Genomic DNA, 22,478 nt, shown 5'->3' with positions numbered 1-22,478 from the left:
CTGTCATATTTTGTTATTATATTCAAATATCATGTTATTTGTATTATGGAATTTTCACAATGAAAAACATTCTGGATAGAAATAGAAAAAGCAGCAAGAAAAAAGCAGACAATTACATACAAAGACATTCAGGTTGATACAATCCATAAAATCAGAAGTCATGAGCGCTTAGCCTTTCTACCAAACCCTTAGCCTTCCAACATCGTCTATTCTATTTCAATTGCATTATCTATTGTGCTTATTTTTTTTACTGTGGCAACAATGACAATAAAATATACCATATTAACCATTTTTAAGTATACAGTTAAGTAGTGTTAGATGTATTTCACATTGTTGTGAAATGAATCTTCAGAACTTTTTATACTGAAAGAAAGAAACCAGAGAGAAGGAATAATGGAAATGGAAACCAATGGAAATGGGGGAAAATTCATGAAACACGATCCTGCAGTGAAAAGCTAGGCAGGCTCAGAAGTGCAGGCAGAGACATTGGCATTGGGCAAGTGGAGGCAAGGACGGAGGTTCGGGGCTCATGTCTCTCTCTCACAAGTGGAATCATTCCTTCTGGCACTTTACAACAAATCTCAGCAAAGATGGAATATGGATCAACATCTTTCTCCATTATTAAAACAAGAGAAATAAAAATCCTATAACCTAAATTTCTACTCCTCTCTCAGCCATTTAAACTCCAATTAAATCTTTTATAAAAATCATGTTTTAGTTTGAATGACCCAAAAAACAACAGCAGAATTCTCCAAGGTATTGCTCCTTTGGATTTCCCAGCAAAACAGGAATCCTGAGTTTATTGATGATAGGGTTGCTAAGCAACCAGGTCATTAATGTTACCTACCAAAATAATCTGACCTGGAAACAAACATTATTAAGTGCAAATGTTTCTTTGTCTCCTTATTTTGGCAGCCTCCTTGCATTTGTTTCTGTGTATTAGGTAGAGCTGCTTTGACTCCCTGTTTTAATACATCTGTTGAGTTGTATGGGACAAAGCCTTAGGTAACCTCCAGGGCAGGGCAACGCATGTCACAACTCTGTTGCTCTGTGTGGGGCAGAGGGGACAACACCGCTGCCCGGCCTCTGGAGTTTTGCCCAGGAGGAAGCTGTCTCCCCACTCACACTTCACTTTCTCCCCTTATGCCACTGGTGCCTTTCCAGTTGTTGCCCTGCTGCTGAATCCCAAGTGGATGGGTCTGTGTGAGTCCTGAGTCCATTGTGGGACCTTTAAGAGGATGCAGGTTCTTCTGCTGCTCCAATCCCAACTGGTTTTTACAGCCAGAAAGTTATGGGAACTTATCTTCTTGGTGCTGGGACCCTGAGCTGGGTAGTTTAACTGGGGCTGGGATCCCTTGCTCTGACGTATCCCTCCCATTTTTTATCCACCACACATGGACTGGAACTATCGATTCCCATCTCCACGCTTCTCCAAGTCTCTGCCCCTCCTACCCTTCCGGATGAATGTGGCTTCTTTAAATCCTTGGTTGTCGAATTTCCACACTCAATTTTTCTGACAACTCTGGGCGGTATTTGTTTTGTAGTATAGCTGTATTTCTTGCTATAGTTTTGCAAGGAGATAAGGCATGTTTACCTATGCCTCCATCTTGACTGGAAAAGCAGCAAGAGAAAAGCAGACAATTACATACAAAGGAGTTTCTGTTTGACTATCAGCTGATTTCTCAGAAGAAACTTTGCAGGCAAGAAGGGACTGGCAAAAAGTCTTCAAAGTGGTGAAAAGCAAAGACCTACAACCTAGATTACTCTATCCAACAAAGCTATCAGTTAGAATGGAAGGGCAGATAAAGTGCTTCCCAGACAAGGTAAAACTAAAGGAGTTCATCATCACTAAGCCATTATTATATGAAATGTTAAAGGGAATTATATAAGAAAAACAAGATCAAAGTGATGAACATTAAAATGGCAATAAATTCACAACTATCAATCATCGAATCCAAATAACAAACTAAGCAAATAAGCAGAACAGGAACAGAATCACAGATGTGGAGATCATTTGGAAGGTTATCAGTCGGGAGGGGGAAGGGGGAAAATGGAGGGATAGGTGCAAGGATTAAGAAACACAAATTGGTAGGTACAAAATAGACAGGAGGATATTAAGAAGAGTAGAGGTAATGGTGTAGCCAAAGAACTTACATCCATGACCCATGGATGTGAACTAAGGAGGGGGAGTGCTAGAGGGAATGGGGCTACTGGCTGGAAGGGACAAAGGACAACTGTAATAGCATAATCAATAAAATATATTTTTTAAGTGCAAATGTAACTCCATACTTCATTTTGTTCTCTCTCTTTCTCCCATAAATTTGGCAGTCTTTGTGAAAGGGACAATTTGCCATAAAACGCAAAGGATACTTGTTTCCTTGACACTGAAATCAGTTAAGTTATTTAGTGCACGATGTACAGATACTGACTATGTCCATTCTAGAACAGAAACTGAGAAAATTCTTAAGGATTGTTAGAGTGATTTTATTTAGAAACACTTCTGTTCATTTATGTAGTTGCATTATGTTGGTTGCTAGAGAAAAATAGAAAACAAAATTGCCACGGAGAATTATAAATAGGACTGAAGTACGAACACTTTTACGAGTTTTAAGGGAATATTTCCTTGAGCAAAGTATGAGGAGGTAATAGAGAAATGCAACATTTATTATTTATACTTATATTTACTATTAAAATTATTTTTTAAGATTTATTTATTTTTAGAGAGAGGGGAAGGGAGGGAGAAAGAGAGGGAGGGAAAAATCAATGTGTGGTTGCCTCTCATGCCCCAAGCTGGGGACCCTGCCCTCAACCCAAGCACATGCCCTGACTAGAAATCTAACCCCTGACCCTTTGGTTCTCAGGCCAGCACCACTCAATCCACTGAGCCACACCAGCTAGGGTTTACTATTAAAATTCTTGATGAAAATGTTCTTTGTGTAACACTCTGAGATTTATAACACTTACTGCTTACCAACTGCCGTTTTTTTAAAAATAGTTATTTCTAAGACGGGTTATGATGATGGGAATGACAAGAGAGCTAATAGTGATTCGGTATCCACTGTAGTCTAGGAATCTTGCACACCTAATATTTCTCTCCAGACCTGTGGAGTTATTTCATTAGCTATTCAATACATCTACATTTAATAATCTGGGGAGAGAGAAAGCACTGAAGTTGCTCCTAGGTGTGTGGTTTAGATCCAGGACAGTCTCCTCTCTTTTTTTGGATGTTTTCTAATAGGGCATCCCTTAAACTCTGAAAGACTAAATGAAATTTACTACTTAAACTCTCTCAGTACTCATCATTCTTTAAACTTATCAGGTACTTTATAGTATGCAACTTGTCAAGTGACAAGACTAAAACAATTAGAAAATGAATTTGATATCCTTTGTTCAAGAGAAAACAATCCATGGATTGAGAGTGTGGAACCTTACAAGCAGTGGAGCATTCTTGCTGGCAGATCTGGGGCAAGAGCGAGTTTTACTGAGCTTTAGAAAAGGCAACATGAACCCTGCCTGGTGTGGCTCAGTGGATTGAGGGCCAACCTGTGAACCAAAGGGTTTCCAGTTCGATTCCCAGTCAGGACACATGCCTGGGTTGTGGTCCAGGTCCCCAGTGGGGGGTGCTCAAGAGGCAACCACACATCGATGGTTCTCTCCATCTCTTTCTCGCCAAACTGCAAGCTGATTCAGGTTTATACTTGTGGCGGGCACCATGCCACTGTGTTGGCCTCCATTTTGTAGGTTCCAGAATATAAATTAACATTAACAAATTGCTTTGTTACTAAGCACTGTCTCCTACCTGGAATGCTTTATTACTCCCCTTTTAATGCTCTTATTTTTAGCTTTTCTTTGAAGCCCTCTAAGATTCCACTCTCATCGGGCCCCGCCAACACTGCCAAAATTCCTTAACTGGGCTGTGTTCTGACCTCTAAGGCTCTTACCAAGCCCAGTAACAAATCCATTTTATCTTATCAACTGATGACAGAGCCTCGAACCCTGGTGGGTTAGTAGATAAGATATCAAGTCCTTCTACGGAGACTTGAAACTCTAGGACTGGAAATATCAATATGAATAGAAGACCTTCAAAGCTCCTAAGCTAAGAAAGTACCAATGTATATAGTATATTCATTAAAGCAAAGAGGATAGCATTTCTCCTAGATCCTAAAAAGCCAATGAGACCGAGCATTTAAAAAAAAAAGACTCATGGACACAGACAACAGTGTGGTGATTCCAGAGGGAACAGGGTGTGGGTAGAGGTGGAAGAGGATATAAGGGGGATGAATGGTAATGGAAAAAAATACAATAAAAATAAAAATTTTGAAAAGCCAATGAAGATGAAATTGATGAGTGACCTTTCATGTAATGAAATCTAAAACAGACATTTTTCTTCTTCGGTCTACCAGATTAGAACTCTCCCCCAAAAGCACAAAACTCTGGTTTCCACTGTTAAATTAATTAAGCAAGGAGGCCACTACACTGAGGTGGTTCTAATGCTTTGGCAGCCTAAGTAAGCAAAAAAAATCTAAGCTCATAAATGCTTCAATATTATAAAATCAAAACCTAAGGACAACTAATCACAAACAGCCAACCAGGCTTTAAACTGTGGCCGATCAATAACTTCCTTGCTTTGCTTCTGCCTTTTCTCTGTACAAGTCTCCCTGCTCCTGTCAGTGGGGTGCTCCTGACTACTTCCAGTTTGGAATCCATTTTTACTCAAATAAACAAAGGTGGGGGTTTTCAGCTAATTATTTTTATTTTTATTATAATGTAAAGTAGTATTTTTTTTTGCACAGTAAGATGTTTTACTTTGCTATCCAGTATACAGATACATTACAAATGTATTTATTTTATTTTATTGTTGTTCTATAACGGTTGTCCCAATTTTCTCCCCAGTGGCTCTCCCCTGCCCTGCCCCCGTCCCAGCATCAATCCCCACACTGTTGTTCATGACTATGGGTCCTTTATGCATGTTCCTTGACTAGACCCTTCCCTTCTGTCCTCCCTTACCTCCCTCCCCTCTGGTCACTGTCAGTCTGTTCCTTGTTTCCATGCTTCTGGTTCTATTTTGCTCACTTGTTTGTTTTGTTCATTAAGTTCCTCTTATAGGTGAGATCATATGGCATTTGTCTGGCTTATTTCACTCAGCATAATGCTTTTCAGTTCCATCCATGCTGTCTTGAAGGGTGGGAGTTCCTTCTTTCTTTCTATTGTGTAGTCTTCCGTTGTGTAAATGTACCACAGTTTTTGATCCACTTATTTACTGATGGCACTTACGCTGTTTCCAGCACTTGGATATTGTAAATAATAGTGTTATGAACATAAGGTGCATAGGTTCTTCTGATCTTAACATTTTAAATAAAGTTTAATCTTTTTTTCAAAGCTAGGTGCTATTTATTTTATTTTTTTTATCTTCATCTGAGGACATTTTTTTCTTTTTTTTTTTCAAGAGAGAAAGTAAGGGAAGGAGAGAGATGGGGAGAGAAACATTGATGCAAGAGAAACAGCAATTGGTTGTCTCTCATACACATGCCCAACCAGGGACCAAAACTGCAACCTAGGCATGTGCCCTGACCTGGAATTGAACCCCTTTCAGGTCACAGGATGATGTTCCAACCAACTGAGCCACATAGGCCAGGGCTCAGTTTATCTTTTAACTTCATACTGTATAAAGTATGAATTGAATGAATATGAGGGAGAAACTTGGTGAATATTACTCTGAGTAGACATTGGAATTTGAATCTATTAGTAATATACCATCTTTATTCTATGAGATATCTTATTGCAAAATACATTCTCATTTGTCTCTTCAACTGCATTGTTCTTTCTCAAGGCAATGGCCTCTTCTTCAGTATCTTTGTGTCTCACCCTGGCTGATGTGGCTCAGTGAATTGAGTGCCAGCCTGCAAAACAAAGGGTCACCAGTTCTATTCCCAGTCAGGGCACATGTCTGGGTTGAGCAACAGGTCCCCAGCTGGGGGTGTGAGAGGCAACCACACATTGATTTTTCTCTCTCTTCTTCTCTCCCTTCCCTTCTCACTAGAAATAAATAAATAGAATCTTTACAAAAACATCTTTGTGTCTCTAATGTCTACTGCAGGAATCACTCAATATATATTTCAGGTTGTTGACCATGATTGCTTTGACACATTCCTTCTAGGTAAGGGTTCATATATTCTAATCTGTCAAGTCTCTTTCCTTCAAGTTCTAGAAAAAGAAGCTTTGGAATGTTAACTAGCATCCATCTGGAGGTAAATAACTGGATTCTCAAAGGTGTGTGTATAGCTGGTACATTTTAAACCAGTATCAGATTATGTTCCCACATACATCCTTCGTTTAAATGTGAATAAAAAAGGGGTGTAGTAATAACTCATAAATTCTCAGCTGGGGAGGTCATGGTGGGTAGTCACGCCTGCCCCAGACACAGAACTTCTTTAGTGAAAGGTATTAAAATAAGCCCTGTCCCTTGCTCTTCTGCACTGAGGTTCGCTCACCTTTGAGATGTCAGAATAATCCCCCTCAAAGGCATAACCACCCTTAAGAGAGCACATAACCTTGTTAACTATCCCACCTTACTTTCTCCAGTTTTCCATATATTCCCTCCTTAATTACAAATGCATAAAGGAAGCTGTAAAACTGTTATTCTCAGGAGCATCTGAGATCTTATTTCCTGGCATATGCTGTCAGTTTGGCTCAGATAAACTCATAAAAATTCTCTGGGGTTTGGATGTGTCTTACATCGACATAAATAAAGATGACACGTCCGAGATACAGTTTGTAGAAGTCAAACTTCCATCCACAGTGACATACACAGAGAGCTGCCTTTGAAAATGCATCTCACTGGAATGTCGTTCTAAATGAATATTAAGAAATGATCTGGAGAGCATTATGCTGAGTGAAATAAGCCAGGCAGTGAAAGACAAATTCCATATGATCTCACCTATAAGCGGAACCTAATCAACAAAACAAATAAGCGAACAAAATATAACCAGAGATGCAGAAATAAAGAACAAACTGACAGTACCAAAGGGGAAGGGGAAGAGGGATAATGGGAAAAAAGAGGAAGAGGGTCGTCAAGGAACCTGTCTAAAGGACCCAAGGACAAAGCCAAAGGAGGGTAGGATCAAGGGTGAGAAGTGGAGGGATGGGTGGGGTGAGGGAGTGGAGGGGGGAAATGGAGACATTGAACAGCAATAAAAAAAAGTCACCTAATTATGCATTATGCATGTAATTAGTGCTCCACAATTCTTTCAGTGATGTGGTGATAATGCATAATAAAAGTGTTATAAAAATGAAAAAAAGTCATGAAAAATTAAGAAAAAATATTTAGTATAGTAAAATTGACTCCACTATTGTTTAAAGAAACTTGGAAAATAAAACTTCACACTTGGCCAACTTGCCATGAAAATGCACTGAGGTAGCTCATTCTTCTCATCTCCTATAACTTCTGATCAAAAATCAATGCCTCTGTGACCTACAGATGTATTCATTTGCTTAAATTACAGATTGAGCTGTTCACAAAATTTAATGTTCTCACATGGATTCATTGGCTAATTTTAAAAAGCATGGATTTGAGGACTTTGCTGCCCTATTTAGTCACAAAAATTATCCTAAACTGAAAGATGTTCTGTGTTGCTTTACTCCCCTCTGCTGGTAAATTCTAAGATAGCTTTTTCTTAATTTTTAATTTTATTTTATTCTATTCTTAGAAGTCAAATTGATAGAAATAGCAATTGTGTTTTTTAAATGGTAAGAGAAAAACATGTTGAAAATGATGAAAAAATTATTCAATCTTTTCCTCAAATATTCTCTCAGTCTCAAATATTAAACATTGTTTTCTAGAACAAATTCTTGGTTTATATAATTTGTTTCTAGAGTCCAATTATTTCTTGCCCCACTTATATTTGATGCATGGTCAAGGAAATGGAGTCGCAGGAATAGAAAGGGTGTATTTAGGCATAAAAACTAAACTCATCTACAAATCGAAATAGTAGCGAACCACACCTTGTTTCTATGAATCCATTTACATCACAAAGCATTCTCATGTATGTATACCTCATTTATAGCAATATCACGGTATAGGTGTGCACATTCTAAAATATTAAACTTATTTTTCCTTAAAAAATGCAAAAAGGATCACTGTGTTGAGTTTCAGCTAAATTCTGATATGGACTCACTAATTGGGCACATCCAACAACGCTGTCTGCCATTTTTTCTCTAACTCCTATTTCCCAGGTGACCCATGTCTAATGCTATCGAGGCCTCCCTCAAGAAATGAAGTACTGGAAACAGTTATTCACAGTGTCTCACTGCTCAGAATAATTTATATTTTGAGAGAAAATCAGAACTAAAGCCAAAGCAACCTGCTCCTAACAGGAAATGACAGGTATTAATGAGGAAGACATTTTTAGACAGAAAAGTTTTCAATTACCACCCAGGTGAAAAAGGGGTGGCTTTTGAAACAAGGCTGTTTCCAAGGTCATCGGTGTCCCCCCACAGGAAAGGTGTCACCAATAGCATTGTGTGGTTTAGAGTGAGCTTGGATTTCGGAGCCAGGCAGATCCAGATTGGAATCCCAGTCCAGCCATTTGCTAGCTTAGGACCTTGTACACTTTTCTTAACCTTTTTGAGCCTCAGTTTTCTCATCTGTCAAATAGGGATAATACTCACTTCCCAAGGATGCTGTGGGGATTAGTGCTGGGTGAAAGGATAAAGTCAGCGCCATTTCCTAGGTGGCGCCATTTGCCCAGCAGGCCTATGACCTTGTTGAACATGACCGCCCTTTTACTCTTCTGAGTTTATGTCCCCAGGACTGGAAATTCCAGGAAAGCAAAAACTGCACTAACCACTCCCTACAGCCACAGGCAGAAGACAGCATTGAAACAAACTGCAGCCTGGTGTCACAACGCCCGACAGCCCAGAAGCCACACAGCAGCAACTCCCTCACCGACTTTTTTAACCCAATTATAATCCAGTAAAAGCTCAAATACCCTATCCCTCAATGCTGGTGCATATTTGCACACCAGCCCTTTCCCTGTGTTGTGAAAGTAAAATAAAACCATTTCTCTCTGCACATTTTTCTTTGTGAATTCTTTCACAGCCACCCTACCCTAACCACCAACCACCCTAACACTAGACATACTGTATACAGTAAGTGCTGTTTTCCTCTGCCTCTTCCCTTGATGAAGCTGCTCAGCTGGCAGAGTAATTTAAGTTTTGAAGAAGGTTAGGTAGTAACACCACTTGTGATTTTAATTATGAGATTGTATGGTTCTTTCCTAGGTAATTTTTCATAGGGTATTTCTAGGAAATAGTTCCAAATCAAGCCCATGGCTGCTTCACTCAGAATTCCTGTAGGTATCAAGGACTCTTCTGGATGTGAGATATCCACATAGTTTCACGTTTCTTTCTACTCTTTTCATGGGCTGTGAAGCCACTGTCTTTAGTTAACAATCACTTCTGCTCTGTGTGGTGCAGAGGAGCAGAATCTGCAGAGCTGTCCCTCCCTGCTGCATGATCCATGAAAGGACAGGTCATGCATGTGAGCCAATCAATATCATAGATCCAGGGGTCAGGTTCCCACATCCTGGAGAAACCATCAGCCCTCACTTGGCCCTTAGCCTGGCCTCATGTGTGAAGACGTCTCACTAACTGGTTCGATTATCGCCCACCTATTCTCTCTTCTTTTGTCTTCAGGGAAGGTTCCAAAGCATTCACAGCTCCCCAGCACATTGAGTTCCATAGAGACAGAATTCCATGAACACAGAAGGTAATTCAATGAATTTAAGATTGCTAGCAGAAGTTAGATGTATCCACCCCTCTTTTAGTTTGGGCCATAAAAATGTACTGAGGTAGTTCATTTTTCTCATCCTTTGTAAATTCTCATCAAAAGTCAAGGCATTAGTATTTTAAAGCTTCATACGTTCTGTGGATTATAGTGATGTACTTTACCGTCATGGCCTTTTCAATATTCTCTAATTGGCTTGACTGAGACTGGAATTCTCCTGTTTGTGGCATTATTGATGTCCACAGTAGGCACACAGAATAAACACACTAAACTCTTCAATGGATAGTTGCGAAGGTGGGGGTGGTCCCCAGAGCAACCATGTCAATCTAGCAGGGAAACGTCAATGCTGTCCTTTTCCCTTATATTAAGTGTTTGGAAGTGAGATTCAGGAGAGCATAGCTTTATTCTGAGGAATAGGGAGAAAGGATCATATTCCAAAGATCCTGGAACAGAGTATGGTTCAGTCATCCCTCGCTATATCTCAGTCCACTTATTGAGGCAATACATGAACCGCAATATAGCGAGGGATGACTGTATACTTCACTGGTGAGTATCCATGTAGAATTTTATATGTTGTTAAAATTACGTGGGCTTAAGAGTGTAGAAAGTGTTTAAGAGCATATGAAGTGTTTATAAGAGTGTGGGAAAAGTTAGTAAGAGAGTGGGAAAGGTTTATAGGGGTGTAGGAAGGGTTTATAAAGTTTTAAAATTTACATAAATAAAACAAATATAACACTGCTACGTCACGGATTTTCACCTATCTCGGGTGTCTCTGGAATGTGATTCTGGAGATGGGTGAGGGATCACTGTACTTCTTCTACACACAGGGTATGACACACAGGTAAAGACTTTCTTCCACCTTTCAGCATTTTATCCAGCTGTCAGAATTCCCTCAAGGCTCAGACTTTTGACTTTGTCCCAGTTACAAGTACCTGTAATAATAACACAGTGAACATTTTGAAATCTTCAATATTCTAGGCAAAATGCTCAGAATTTCATGTCATGTTATTCTCATAACAACTCTTTCAGGTGGATACTTTAATAATTTCCATTCTATGGATGAAGTATTAAGTTAGATAACTTTTGGCCCTGACTGGGTAGCTCAGTTGGTTAGGGCGTCGTCCCCATATGCCAAGGTTGTGGGTTTGATTCCTAGTCAGGGCACATACAAGGAACAAACAATGAATACATAAATAAGTGGAAAAACAAATCGATGTTTCTTTCTACCTCCCTCTCTCTCTAAAATCAATATTTTAAAAGTTGGATAACTTCCCATAATTAAGTGGTAAAGCTGAAATTTATGCCTTGGTCATTTGATTTCATTCCCCCTGGTGTCCATAAAAATTTACCACTTGGATTTCCTGGTTTAAGGAGCATAGCTGACAGCCGCAGATGCTGGTCCTCTGGATTCATCAAGGCATTTGCACCATGAGCTGTTCCCAGCCAATGGCTGTGGGTTCCTAGTGTTAGCCCATTCCTGTGGGAGATAAGATTCTTCCAACATGTGACTTCAAGTAAGGAGTTCCCCATCAACCCTGCCAAAATTTCTTAGAACTGTGCTGTAGTTGAGGTTATTCCTATCCATCTTCCTTCCTTCCTTCTTCCTGTTCACAGGTATCAGACCTGCTTCATGATCCAAAGATTCTCCCTGCCTACTCCTGCTTCTTTCCGTTTATCCTTTCACAAGCGCTTCCCATACATCTCTTGCACATCTAAGCATGTCTGGGCACTTGCTTCTTGGAGAATTCAAACAACACGCTACCCTTGCTAGAGTGGCATAAACCTCTCTATCCTTATCTGCTTACTTCAATGGTCAAGCAAGAATTGTCAGTGACATTTTAGACTGATGGACTGTACATCTTTGAAAGACCTTTCCTGATTTCAAACTATTAGTTTTCTCATAGCCACTCTATTTCCTCCATCTAATGAAAAAAAAAACACCAATAAACTACATATGGTCTACAACTGCGTCCAGATTTCTTAGATGGACCACAGGAAAGTCTGACCAAACCTTGGAGACAGTGTGAGTGCAGAATAGGAAGGCCCACCGAGTATAACAGCAGTCCTGGAGGGTGTTCCTAGTGAGTTACGTGAACGTAGTGCAGCGAGCACCAAAGCTCATTCATCAAATACCAACCAAGTACTCTGAAATAATGACACAAAAAAAATACTTCAGGAAACACTAAGAAGGGTAGCCTAATTCCCTCCTTATTGGTAAGTCCCAATTCGCAACGATGTATTAAAGGCCCCTAGAGGATCTGCGGCAAAGAAACTGGTATAAACCCCATTTATTTGATGAGGTATCTGCTTTTTAACGCCCCTCGGAACTAGGGCTCTGGAGTCCGTGCACGTAGCCGTGTTGGTATATAGGTTTCCCTGCTTCCTCTCCCCAAATCTAGTCTTCATTCTCAAGGGGTGTTGTTTGTTTGTTTACCCTATTGTGAGTGGTAACTGAAAGTTTTTCTCGTTGCTAGGGATTCCTCATTCATTCATTGAAAAAGGATTCAATGAGAACTTTAAGTTCCGGGCTACACTTTGTGGATGTAAATATGAACCTGGCTCCAGCCTTCTAAAGGCTGGACCTAGACCCAGAGCTCTTCTTAGACCTAGAGGAAGATAGGTAACGCCCAGGAGATCACTCAACAGGGGCCCTAAAATAATAACATCCCAGAAAATAGAGAACACCCCGATGCGATCGCCTGCTGATGTCTGGGAATGGAAAAGCAGCGAGGATGGAGGGACAAGAGCCGGATTTGTGCCGTTCCGTCGGTTAACGAGAAAACCAAGGTTTCAGCAATGGGTGGCCCTCGAGCCCGGTTCCTCCCCAGTCTCCAAACTCCAAATCCCACCCAATGGAACTTTTGTACTTGCCGCCTGCTGTCCCCCCTCACTCTATTCTCATAGTAGGTTTTCTTCGCTATATTTAACTACCTATGCGCTAAGATTTGAGAGTCACCACCAGTCTTCCAGGTATAAACCCGCTTCCGTTTCCGAAATTTCCACCAAAGTCCCTAGCTTAAGGTTGCTAAAATCAAGAGTTTGCGAACCTGGCTCTACTGAATCCAAGCCGGATTCCGTAGAAGCGGTTTGCCCTAAAGAAGGTCTTTAGCATCAGCAAAGTTCAGGGGAGGGGGTGGGGTGGGGTGGGGATTAGAATGAGGTGTCTATCGCATTTCCCCGAATATATTGTCTCAGGCGCAGGCCAAGTGTATTAAAGTACTCTTTATAAAGTATCTGCCTCTAAAAATATAGCTATGGAGGAGCAAGTAGAACTCACATCTCTTTTCATGCTTTTTAATTTTGCGCTCCACACCCTTCGCCCGCACCTCGCTAGACAGGCAGCTTCTGGCCACCCTCCGAGGGCCTGATTTTGAAAAGCGGAGCGGGCCAATCAGAGTGGAGCGCTGTTTGGCGCTGCCATTTGAGCCTGGGTAGAACTGAGGCGGAGACGGCCACCGTGGATCTGGTTGTGAGCAGGGGCGGTGGGGGCGGAGGCATGAGGAGAGCTTTTTGGCTTCAGTGAGCGCACGGGGACGTGCAGGCCGAGGGCCGCACGCAGGCTAATGGGGGAGGGAAGGAGCAGCCTGTGAAACGGGGTGACGGTGGTGACCAGCCCGGGCGGGGACCGGGACTGGAAGAGACGCTTAAGCAGCCGGCTGGTCCGGCGGCTGGGCTGGGGTCGCGGGTGTGGGGACAGAAGGACACAGTCAGTTGACCCTGCCGGGACTGGAGAGGCGAGAACAGTCGTCTTTACGCTTAGGAAAGACGAGGGCAAAATTAGGTTTGCAGGAAAGGGGCTCTTGAGCTGAAGGTGGGGAGAAGCTGGTGACGGGCGTGGCCGAAAGGATAAGGAAGGTCTGTGTAAGTCGTTGAAAGAAGGTCTGTGTTAAGTGAAGGAAAGGTGAGGCGTGGCTGGATCAAAGGGTTAAGGGAAGACGGTTGGTGGAGGAAAAAGAAGTGGAAGTGGCTGGGGTCCGGGGCCGAAACTACACCAGCAGTGACCGCAGCGCAGCGGAGCAGAGCGCAAACCTGAGAGTGTTCGGAAATTGGAAAACTTGGTGGAGAACGAGGTTCAGGGCTCAGATCCTGCCTCGGAGAGTGGGCGACGTATCCGGAATGTGGAATAAGAGGCTGGTGAGGCTGGCCTTGTTGCAGCACCTTCGGGCTGTCTATGGCATCAAGGTCAAAGGTGGCCGCGGGCAGTGCAATCGCAAGAGGAAAGAAACAGCAGCCACGGAAATAGTGGTAAGTTCTGGGAAATATTTGGGTTAGGGGAAAAAAAGAACACCTCCTGTACTGTCGTTACCAGAGCATGCCAAAATGGTCATTCTACGTGGCTCCAAGAGAATGTGGTTAAGTATGTCTAAGTCAACCCGAAGGACCACCTGCTGAAATTTAAAGAATGACATTTTTAAATTTTTTTACAGGGATTTTTGGTCATCGAGAGAAAGTTGCAGGATTTTTCAGTCTCAGCAGCTTGACATTTTGAGCTAGATAATGGGGGGCGGTGGCATATCTAGCTGTCCTGTGCACTATAGGCTGTTTAGCAGCATCTCTGACTTCTATCCACTAGATGCGAGTAGCACCTCCCAGTTGTGACAATTAAAAATATTTCCAAATATTGCCAAATTATTGTATTTTGAACAAGTCGCACATGAGAAGGGAGACAGACACTGGGCCACTGCCAAAGAGTACGATTTGAGGAGGGGAGAAGAGAGGGACCAGCACGTTTTCTAAATGAATCAGGTGGTGTGATAGAACATTAGGAATAAGCTTCAATTCAGATAATACCTCTGTATTCACCAGTTTGGAAAAACAACAACAACGTTGCAACTTGACTATATCATATTTTGAGACAAAGTTGTTTTTTTTTTAAATAAGCCAGAAGGAATGATTAAAAAGCTGTTGATTTCGGGTGGTTAGGGTAGGGGAATTTTGAATGAGATTTTTCTCTATTGCATCCTCAAGAATCTCATTAAGAAACAAATAGAATATAAAGAATTTTGTTTTAAACTTATTTGATCAATTATATGGTGCTTTCTAAGAAATTAGAGCTGAAAACTGATAAAATAACTTCATAGTGTTTATTTTCTGAAAGATAGTTTAAGTACCTGGAAAAGAAAACTTCTAGCAAATATAATTTGTATACCTCTTATAAATTCTGGAGAAATTGGTTTTGTTGTTTGCAACTTAATAGAAACATACTTGTTTGTATTTAAAAATGAACATTTTTTTTTCTGGTTGTAAAACAGGCTTTCCCAGATATCAAATATTGTTGGTTTTGTAAGTATATGAAAGAATTTGTATAAGGATTTCTTTTTAACTGTTAAGAAAACTGACGCTTGTGTGTAGATTCTGGTAGACCTGAGTTTGAATCCTGCTCTACCCCCACTACGTATGTGATCCTGGACTTCTTGTTTAATTTTCTTAAGTTTCAGATCCCCACTCTAGAAAGTGGGAATGATGGTACCTCTTCTTGGGTTGTTTAGAAAATATTAAGATCTATGGATAGAATTAGCACAATGCCTGTGACATGCCACTTAAACTGATGCTAATAAATGGTCTGCATCCTGATAGTCATGCTAGAAACACTAGTAACACATTCTGATAAAGAAATTCAGAAGACTAGTGTTATATTAACAGGATCTAACAAGATAGGTAATTGTTTGAAAACTAGCTTTCTTTAGTTCTTTGGTATTGGTTAGCTAGTCATAGTTTTGAGCTTTTTAAGAAAAGTACTGGAAATCTTTTAACGATGGTATTATAAATGATATTCTAATACATACAATTTAAAAAGCATGTTCTTTATTTTATGAGGTTAAATTTAGCTGTTGCTTTTGAAGCCAAGTATTAGAATAATGACACTTCAGGAAAAAAAACCCACCTGAATTCTACTTATGTATGACATTTGTAGACTTACAGTCAGCTTCAGCATCTGATTTATTTTTGCATTTTATTTGCTTTCATAGTATCAAGAAAATTTTGATTTACCCAAAAAAGGTGTTGCCCATACTAACATTTTTTAAAGAAGTTCACCTTGAAATGGTAATCGTAACAGTAGCAAATGTTCTTTGAATGCTTACTCAGTGTCAGACACCAATAAAAATGTTTTACATCTTTTAATTCTTTATATAACTATGACTTAGGACCTATGTTAGGATGTTGAGGCATAGAGAAGGATAATTTGATCAAGGTCACATGATAAGTGGAAGAGCCAGGATTTAAAATCTGGCAGTCCTGCCTCTAAAAGCTTGCTCTCTTAAACTCTGTATTGCACCTTTTTTTTCTATATTTGTCAGTTAAATGTGGAGCCAGATGCTTGAAAATGGACTAGTAAGATTTTGTTAGTCTGTTGAATCATTAACAATGCTGAATGGCTTCTTATTGTAAATATAAGGTTAATATAAGATGCTTTTAAAACTTATATAAGCGCTTCAAGATCATGCTTGGAGAGCAGGTGCATTTAAGCTAAATTAACACTTGTAAGATAAGGTATACCCACTTATTTAATTTTGTATAAGTAGACATATACAAGCTTTAATTATTTTCAGTTTAGTGAAAAGCTATAACCTTAATCAGTGACACATTGTTAAGTTGGAATGCCTGCACAAACATTGTGGCAAGGTATACACAAGCATGCAAGTTACCCAACATGTACAACTTTACCCTTAGGATCTTCAGTGTATTAAAATGTGAATAATTGGGTAATGCATTTCAATGTGACTGTTTAAAATGATTTTCAAAGTAGCTAAATGAAATTTGAATTAAATTTCAAGGCAGAATCCCTGCCTTGGGTATCTCAGAACATAGTTTGAGTAGCATTTTTACATGGAGTGTGAAAAAGATAATCAGCTGTGATTTTAGGAAGTACGTTAGCAATTGAGGGTGCTCCATAAGGTCAGTGTTTGTAAGGTTGCTGAAGGAACAGGTAGTACTTTGAGGGAAATGTTAGTGTTTTGGGACAAAGTCTGTTTAAGAATTTCCTTACTAAGCACTGGCTGGGTTGATTTTTCTATGGTGGCATTGGAAACCGATGGAGTTTACCACATCTCTTGAGGGCAGTGACTTTGTTTTTACCATCTCTGTACTCTTACCATCTAGCATAATATAGTTACTTTTCACCAAATGTGCTTAAAATAATTGCGTTTGTTGTCTTGACTGATAGTTCATTTCTGCTATCTTCTTCCCATCCCGAGGTTTTTAAATTTGCCTGGTGTTTAAGAAAACTTATATTCTGGTCATTATTTGTGTTAGAGGAACTAAATTTTGTCGTTTTAGGGTAAAATATTTGGAGTACCTTTGAATGCATTGCCCCATTCTCTTGTACCAGAATATGGACACATTCCAAGGTAAGTAAAGTTTGAAATGAAGAATAAATATTTCAAAGTGGTGTTTGACTCATACGTTTGTTTTGAACTAGCAAATGATTTCATTTCTCAATAGTAATGTAAAAAATTTCTTCAGACTTTTATGTATTTTAACTTTTTAATTTGTACTCATTCCCAGGATTGAATTTTAAGGTTTAGTAATGAATAAGTGCTAGAACACAAATTATTTTTGTTCTATCAAATTAGAGTTTTCATTTCTATACCATTTCCCCCCACAATTTTGGTTATTTATCAGCAATATGCTAATTTACCAATTCAACTATAGCATTGATGTTTTTGTGTGTTTTAGAACAGTTGGATAAAGGAATATTATGCTGAGGTGTTAGAGTATTTGTGAATATAAATTATTTAAAACTTGAGCCTTTCTATGTTGCTTACTATTTATAAGTAATCTTTTGAACTAACTGCATCAGAAATTACCTGGGAAGTTTACATCTTAAGAAAATAGTTTAAATGCGTATTAAGAAACTATTTTAACTCTTTCTAATTATGTTTTCCTATGTCCAAAGTCGGGTTTATTCTGGGTAGTGTATTCCGATTAACTAGGTTTTTAATTGATGCATTGTCCACAAGCATCTATTAAACACCTTGCTGCCTTAGAACATTTTCTCAGCCTGTAAGTGTAGATTCACAGTCTTCATAAGGCAACCACTTACTATTTTGCTTTTTAAATAATCTACAAAAGGTTTATTTATGATTTTCAACATTTAGAATTAGAAAGTCACGTTCTCAGTAATAATGACTGTATCTTTGTTGTAACTTCTTTTCCTGCTTTCAGCCACTCTGTGCCAGTGCAACTTTATCAGTTCCTTACAGCTGACATCCATTATCATTTGATGATACCAGCTGTTAACTAAGCATCTAAAGCTAACATAACTGTTAAAAATTGTTCAATATAAAAATTGAGCACACACTTTTAAATATGAAAAGGATTCTAAGAACTGGGATATATATGACTTCTCTAAGAGGTAATGGTGGAGTGACGGGGAAAAAACCTTCCCTTACTTTTGGGCAAATGCAGTAGATCATAGATACTTGAAGCTGTGTTTGCTGTGCAAGATCACACCTGGAGAGACAATGAAGGAAAGAAGGCCATAGGCCCAACTCTGGGTTATCGTAGAATGTGGAGGGCTTGCAGAAAAAGAGAATCCACAAAAGAAGTTTGAGAATAAGCTGTCAGGGAGTCAGCAGGAAAGCCAGAAGAGTGAAAAAACATTTTCAAGATGAGCTGAGAGTGGTCAAGTTATCAAATGCTGGTAGGACAAGCAAGATGAAGATAATGAATTGACCATGGATTTGTCAAGGCAGAGGCCATGGGCAACTCTGACAAGTGCTGTGTTGTTGGAGTGATGGGGGTGAGAGTCCAATTGGAGAGGGTGCAGTAGAGGCTGGGATAGGACAAAGTGGAGTAGTAGAGGCAGTGCGAAAGACAAATCCTGTGCTCCGGTGGGAGCAGGAAAATGGAGGACTGGGAAAGATGTAGGGCTGACTGGGTTCACTGAAGTTGTCATGGGTAATTAGGTAGGTCCTAGAGATGAATTCAGGGAGCAAGATATCACAGGTTAAAGAGATTTGTCGCCTCGGAGCTTCTAAAAGAGGTGTGGTGCCTGGTCTGCCCATGTACTTTGGCAGAATCGTAGGGCTTAGATGTGTACCTGGCCACCTGAAAAGATTTCTTTCTTTCAGTTTTCTCGTTGATGCTTGCACATCTCTAGAAGAGCATATTCATACAGAAGGGCTTTTCAGGAAATCAGGATCTGTTATTCGTCTAAAAGCTCTAAAGGTAAGCATATTTTTGAACTGTAATTTTTCTTTTGTACCACTTTTGGGTTTGGTTTTCACAATTGAACTATTTAGAAGTATTACATGAATTATTGACAGAAATGGAACTTGCAAATAGCTTTTCTCATGGCAAAAGAACTTTTTTTCCAAAAGAGAGTATATCATTTATATATTTTTTTCTAATTTTATTACGATATAATTCACAAAAACATTTAAGATGTACAACTTAATGTTTTGAGTTACAGCTACATTGTGAAATGATCACTACAATCAAGCTATTTATATAATGCTTTAAAAGTTTGGTTTCACATTCATGATCCTTGCTCCTATGCCTGAAAAAAACATTAAATTTTATTATTTTTAGCCTTCTAAAAAGTACTGATATATATTAAAACAAGAGTTCAGAGAAATTTATTGAATCTCTTTAGAGTATAAGAAAGGATATTTTATTTGCAGTATACTCTTAAGCCCCCAAATGCTCAAGATTACTTTCTTTATTTCAGGAAAAACTGGATCATGGTGACAGTGGCCTGTCCTCTGCACTGCCTTGTGATATTGCAGGACTTCTTAAGCAGTTTTTTAGGGAATTGCCAGAGCCCATTCTCCCAGCTGATTTGCATGAAGCACTTTTCAAAGCTCAAGAGTTAGGAACAGGGCAGAAGAATGAAGCTACGTTGTTACTCTCCTGTCTTATGCCTGACTGCACTGTTGATACAGTAAGATACTTCTTTAACTTCCTCAGGAATGTTTCTCTTCGGTAAGTAGTAATTAAAAGTCTTGGGAAGTGAGTTTAATTTCTCAGTTAGCTGGATTTATTCTTATAGATAATAAACTTCAGTTTTACTGTTTCTTCGCTGTGGTAGAGTGATAATTATGAATGCCTTAATAGCTTATTGGTGATTATAGGATTCATTGTTCACTGAATGGTTTCAGATTACTGTGTTTTTAAAATGTTTGTGTTTTGCTTTTCAAATTTGTCTCTTTTCCCTGCTGTCAGCGAGCCTGATTCTTCTAGACATAACTCCCTGCCTTCTAATACTTCAGATTTTCTTTGTGTGGGTTTGAAAATCAAACATGTTCAATTTGTATGGAAAAACAAAGCATGGACTTTGTGGTTTGCATAATTTTTATGATATATATGTATTTAAGCTGTATATTTCTGGCTGTCTTATTTCAAGCTGATTATTCAGATGGGCAGATAAAAGGTAACTGGATCTTGTGCTTGACTGATAAAGTAAGAGATCTTCAAAATGCACTTAATACATTATTTTAACTATTTTTATCTTTGGCGCCATCTCATAAATTATTTTTTTAATTTAAGGTGCAGTGAGAATAAGATGGATAGCAGCAATCTCGCAGTGATATTTGCACCAAACCTTCTTCAGACAAGTGGAGGACACGAAAAGATGTCTACCAACACAGAAAAAAAGCTACGGTTACAGGCTGCAGTGGTGCAGACTTTTATTGATTATGCATCCGATATTGGTAAGATGTAGTTGCATTATTATTCTTTAAGATTTTGTTTATTTATTTTTAGACAGAGGAGAAGGAAGGGAGAAAGAAAGGGGGAGACATGTCAATGTGTGGTTGCCTCTTGCATGCCCCTAACTGGATACCTGGCCTGCAATCCAGGCATGTGCCGTGACTGGGAATCGAACTGGTGACCCTTTGGTTTCCAGGCCTGTGCTCAATCCACTGAGCCATACCAGCCAGGACTGTGGTTGCATTATTAAGTAATGGGATTTGTTTAAATGAGGGAGATTCCCCACTTCCAAGAACTATTGGAAGTTACTATTAGACAACTATTAGAAAGTTGGTATGTCCTATTTAAGCATTTCAAGGGATAGTAGAGGAAAGATCTTATTGTGAACATTTTCCATTAGGGCACGTTCCTGATTTTATCCTGGAAAAGATACCGGCTATGTTGGGTGTTGAAGGTCTCTGTGCTACTCCATCACTGGAAGGCTTTGAAGAAGGCGAATATGAAACTCCTATTGACTATAAGAGAAAGCGAAGACAAAGTGTGGGAAGTAAGTAGCGGTAACATTCTGTTTTATGGAGCTACAGCAGTTTGCTTTTATCTGAAATGTGTTTGGACATAAAGAAGCAGAAGCCATGGTGTATACGTTTTTGGTGCTTACAACATAATTGGAAAGATGATATATACCTGTGAAAAGTAAATATGACAATATAATTTAATATTAAGTGCTTGATCTTAGCATAAACCAGGTTCAAATGGGAAAAGTTCCCAGGAATATAATGGTCAGGGACTCTTTTAAAAGGTTCAACTGAACCTTCTTGAAGAATAGGTAGAATCTAGGGGGATTCGGTAGAGGATCAGAGTACTTGTATTCTATTCTGGATAAGAAGGATGCTATGAAAAAAGATTTTTGTAAGGAAAAAGTAATCACTATGTAAAACAACCAGTGTGACTTGGTTGAAGTATTTGATATTTTGGTGAGTTTAATGTCAGGCTAAAGAATTAGACTATTAAGCGGGGCATTGGAGAACCATTGAAGGTTTATGAGTAGAGGCATAACATGATTAAAATATTTTAGAAAGTTACCTGGTGTGGAGAATTGAGACTTGGAGGAAGGGAGAACAATCACAAATGTGTGGCAATAATCCAGTTGTGAGATCGTGATTTTAAAGTGATATGAATTAGTTAGGAGTGTGAAATAAATAATGAACATTACCAGGGAAGAATCAAAAAGACCTGGAATGCCCCTGTGGTGAAATCAATTATAAGACTTTTTATCTCCTTGATGAAGAAGTCTGTGACTACACCTTCCCTAATTGTCTTAGAAATGTATTTTCAAGTGTCGGAACGAACTATTAACGAGGGCATTAGTTTTTTAATCTGTTGGTTCATGCGGCATTGTCTTCTGTTTCCTCTTCGTTTCCTTTGTAGGGTTCTCACGCCTTCTGCATCAGTTCCCAGGGCCACTGTAACCAAGTACCACAAACTAGGTGGCTGAGAACAAAACTTGAGTGCAACTGCACAGACTGTAATTACAAATGAGGTCACATTCACAAGCACTGGGACTTAAACATATCTTGGAGGACACAATTCAACCCATTAAACTTCCTACCCCAAATGTAGCTATTCTTAGGCACTGAATGTCCTTATTACCCTACTTCCCTTTATGATTTCATTTGCTCCTATAGTTTCAGTTTTCTCATCTAAATAGATGCACACTGGATCTCTGTCTTTCACTGTTGTCTCGCAAATTTCAGTTCCACTTTACTTATTTTTTAACAGTTTATACAAATTCTTTATTTAATAACAATTTTTTTGTTTGACCACATCAGTTCTGCTTCAGTAAAGAACTGCTAGATATATACCTTTGCTTCTGCTTTTCCTTGGTAGTTTAGGGTCAGCATTTTGACATGATCATTTTTACCTTCTTTAAAACTGATTCTACTTGAATTCCATTTTCTGTTAACAGTGCTGCTATTCTCTAATCACTTGGGCTCTAAGCCACTGATGCCTGACTCTTACTTTACTATCTATATTTGCACAG

At 39.3% G+C, this 22,478-nt stretch overlaps 1 protein-coding gene and 1 long non-coding RNA gene across 5 annotated transcripts in view; one reads left to right on the top strand and one right to left on the bottom strand.

Moving 5' to 3' along the window:
- Positions 1-10,359: 10,359 nt before the first annotated feature.
- LOC119040249 (uncharacterized) lies at positions 10,360-12,907 on the bottom strand. Its single transcript, XR_005080817.2, has 3 exons — positions 12,832-12,907; positions 11,134-11,261; positions 10,360-10,716 (listed from the first exon to the last, which is right to left on the bottom strand). It is a non-coding gene; the product is annotated as an uncharacterized LOC119040249 (long non-coding RNA).
- A 316-nt stretch (positions 12,908-13,223) lies between these two features.
- LOC119040259 (neuroendocrine protein 7B2) overlaps positions 13,224-22,478 on the top strand; it is an 83,460-nt gene continuing 74,205 nt past the window's right edge. For all 4 annotated transcript variants that reach the window (XM_037133173.2, XM_053666221.1, XM_037133170.2 and 1 more), the window contains exons 1-6: positions 13,224-14,029; positions 17,063-17,133; positions 18,859-18,955; positions 19,458-19,711; positions 20,276-20,439; positions 20,838-20,984. In XM_037133173.2, coding sequence (XP_036989068.2) covers positions 13,901-14,029; positions 17,063-17,133; positions 18,859-18,955; positions 19,458-19,711; positions 20,276-20,439; positions 20,838-20,984 — 862 coding nt within the window. In that variant the 5' untranslated portion in view covers positions 13,224-13,900. The remainder of the gene's footprint in view (positions 14,030-17,062; positions 17,134-18,858; positions 18,956-19,457; positions 19,712-20,275; positions 20,440-20,837; positions 20,985-22,478) is intronic.

Source organism: Artibeus jamaicensis, unplaced genomic scaffold (assembly GCF_021234435.1).
Source record: "Artibeus jamaicensis isolate MK-2021 breed Jamaican fruit bat unplaced genomic scaffold, CSHL_Jam_final contig_1132, whole genome shotgun sequence".
Lineage (NCBI taxonomy): Eukaryota > Metazoa > Chordata > Mammalia > Chiroptera > Phyllostomidae > Artibeus > Artibeus jamaicensis.
Note: the sequence above shows the minus strand (reverse complement) of the source record. Positions and strands in the feature narration are given on the sequence as shown.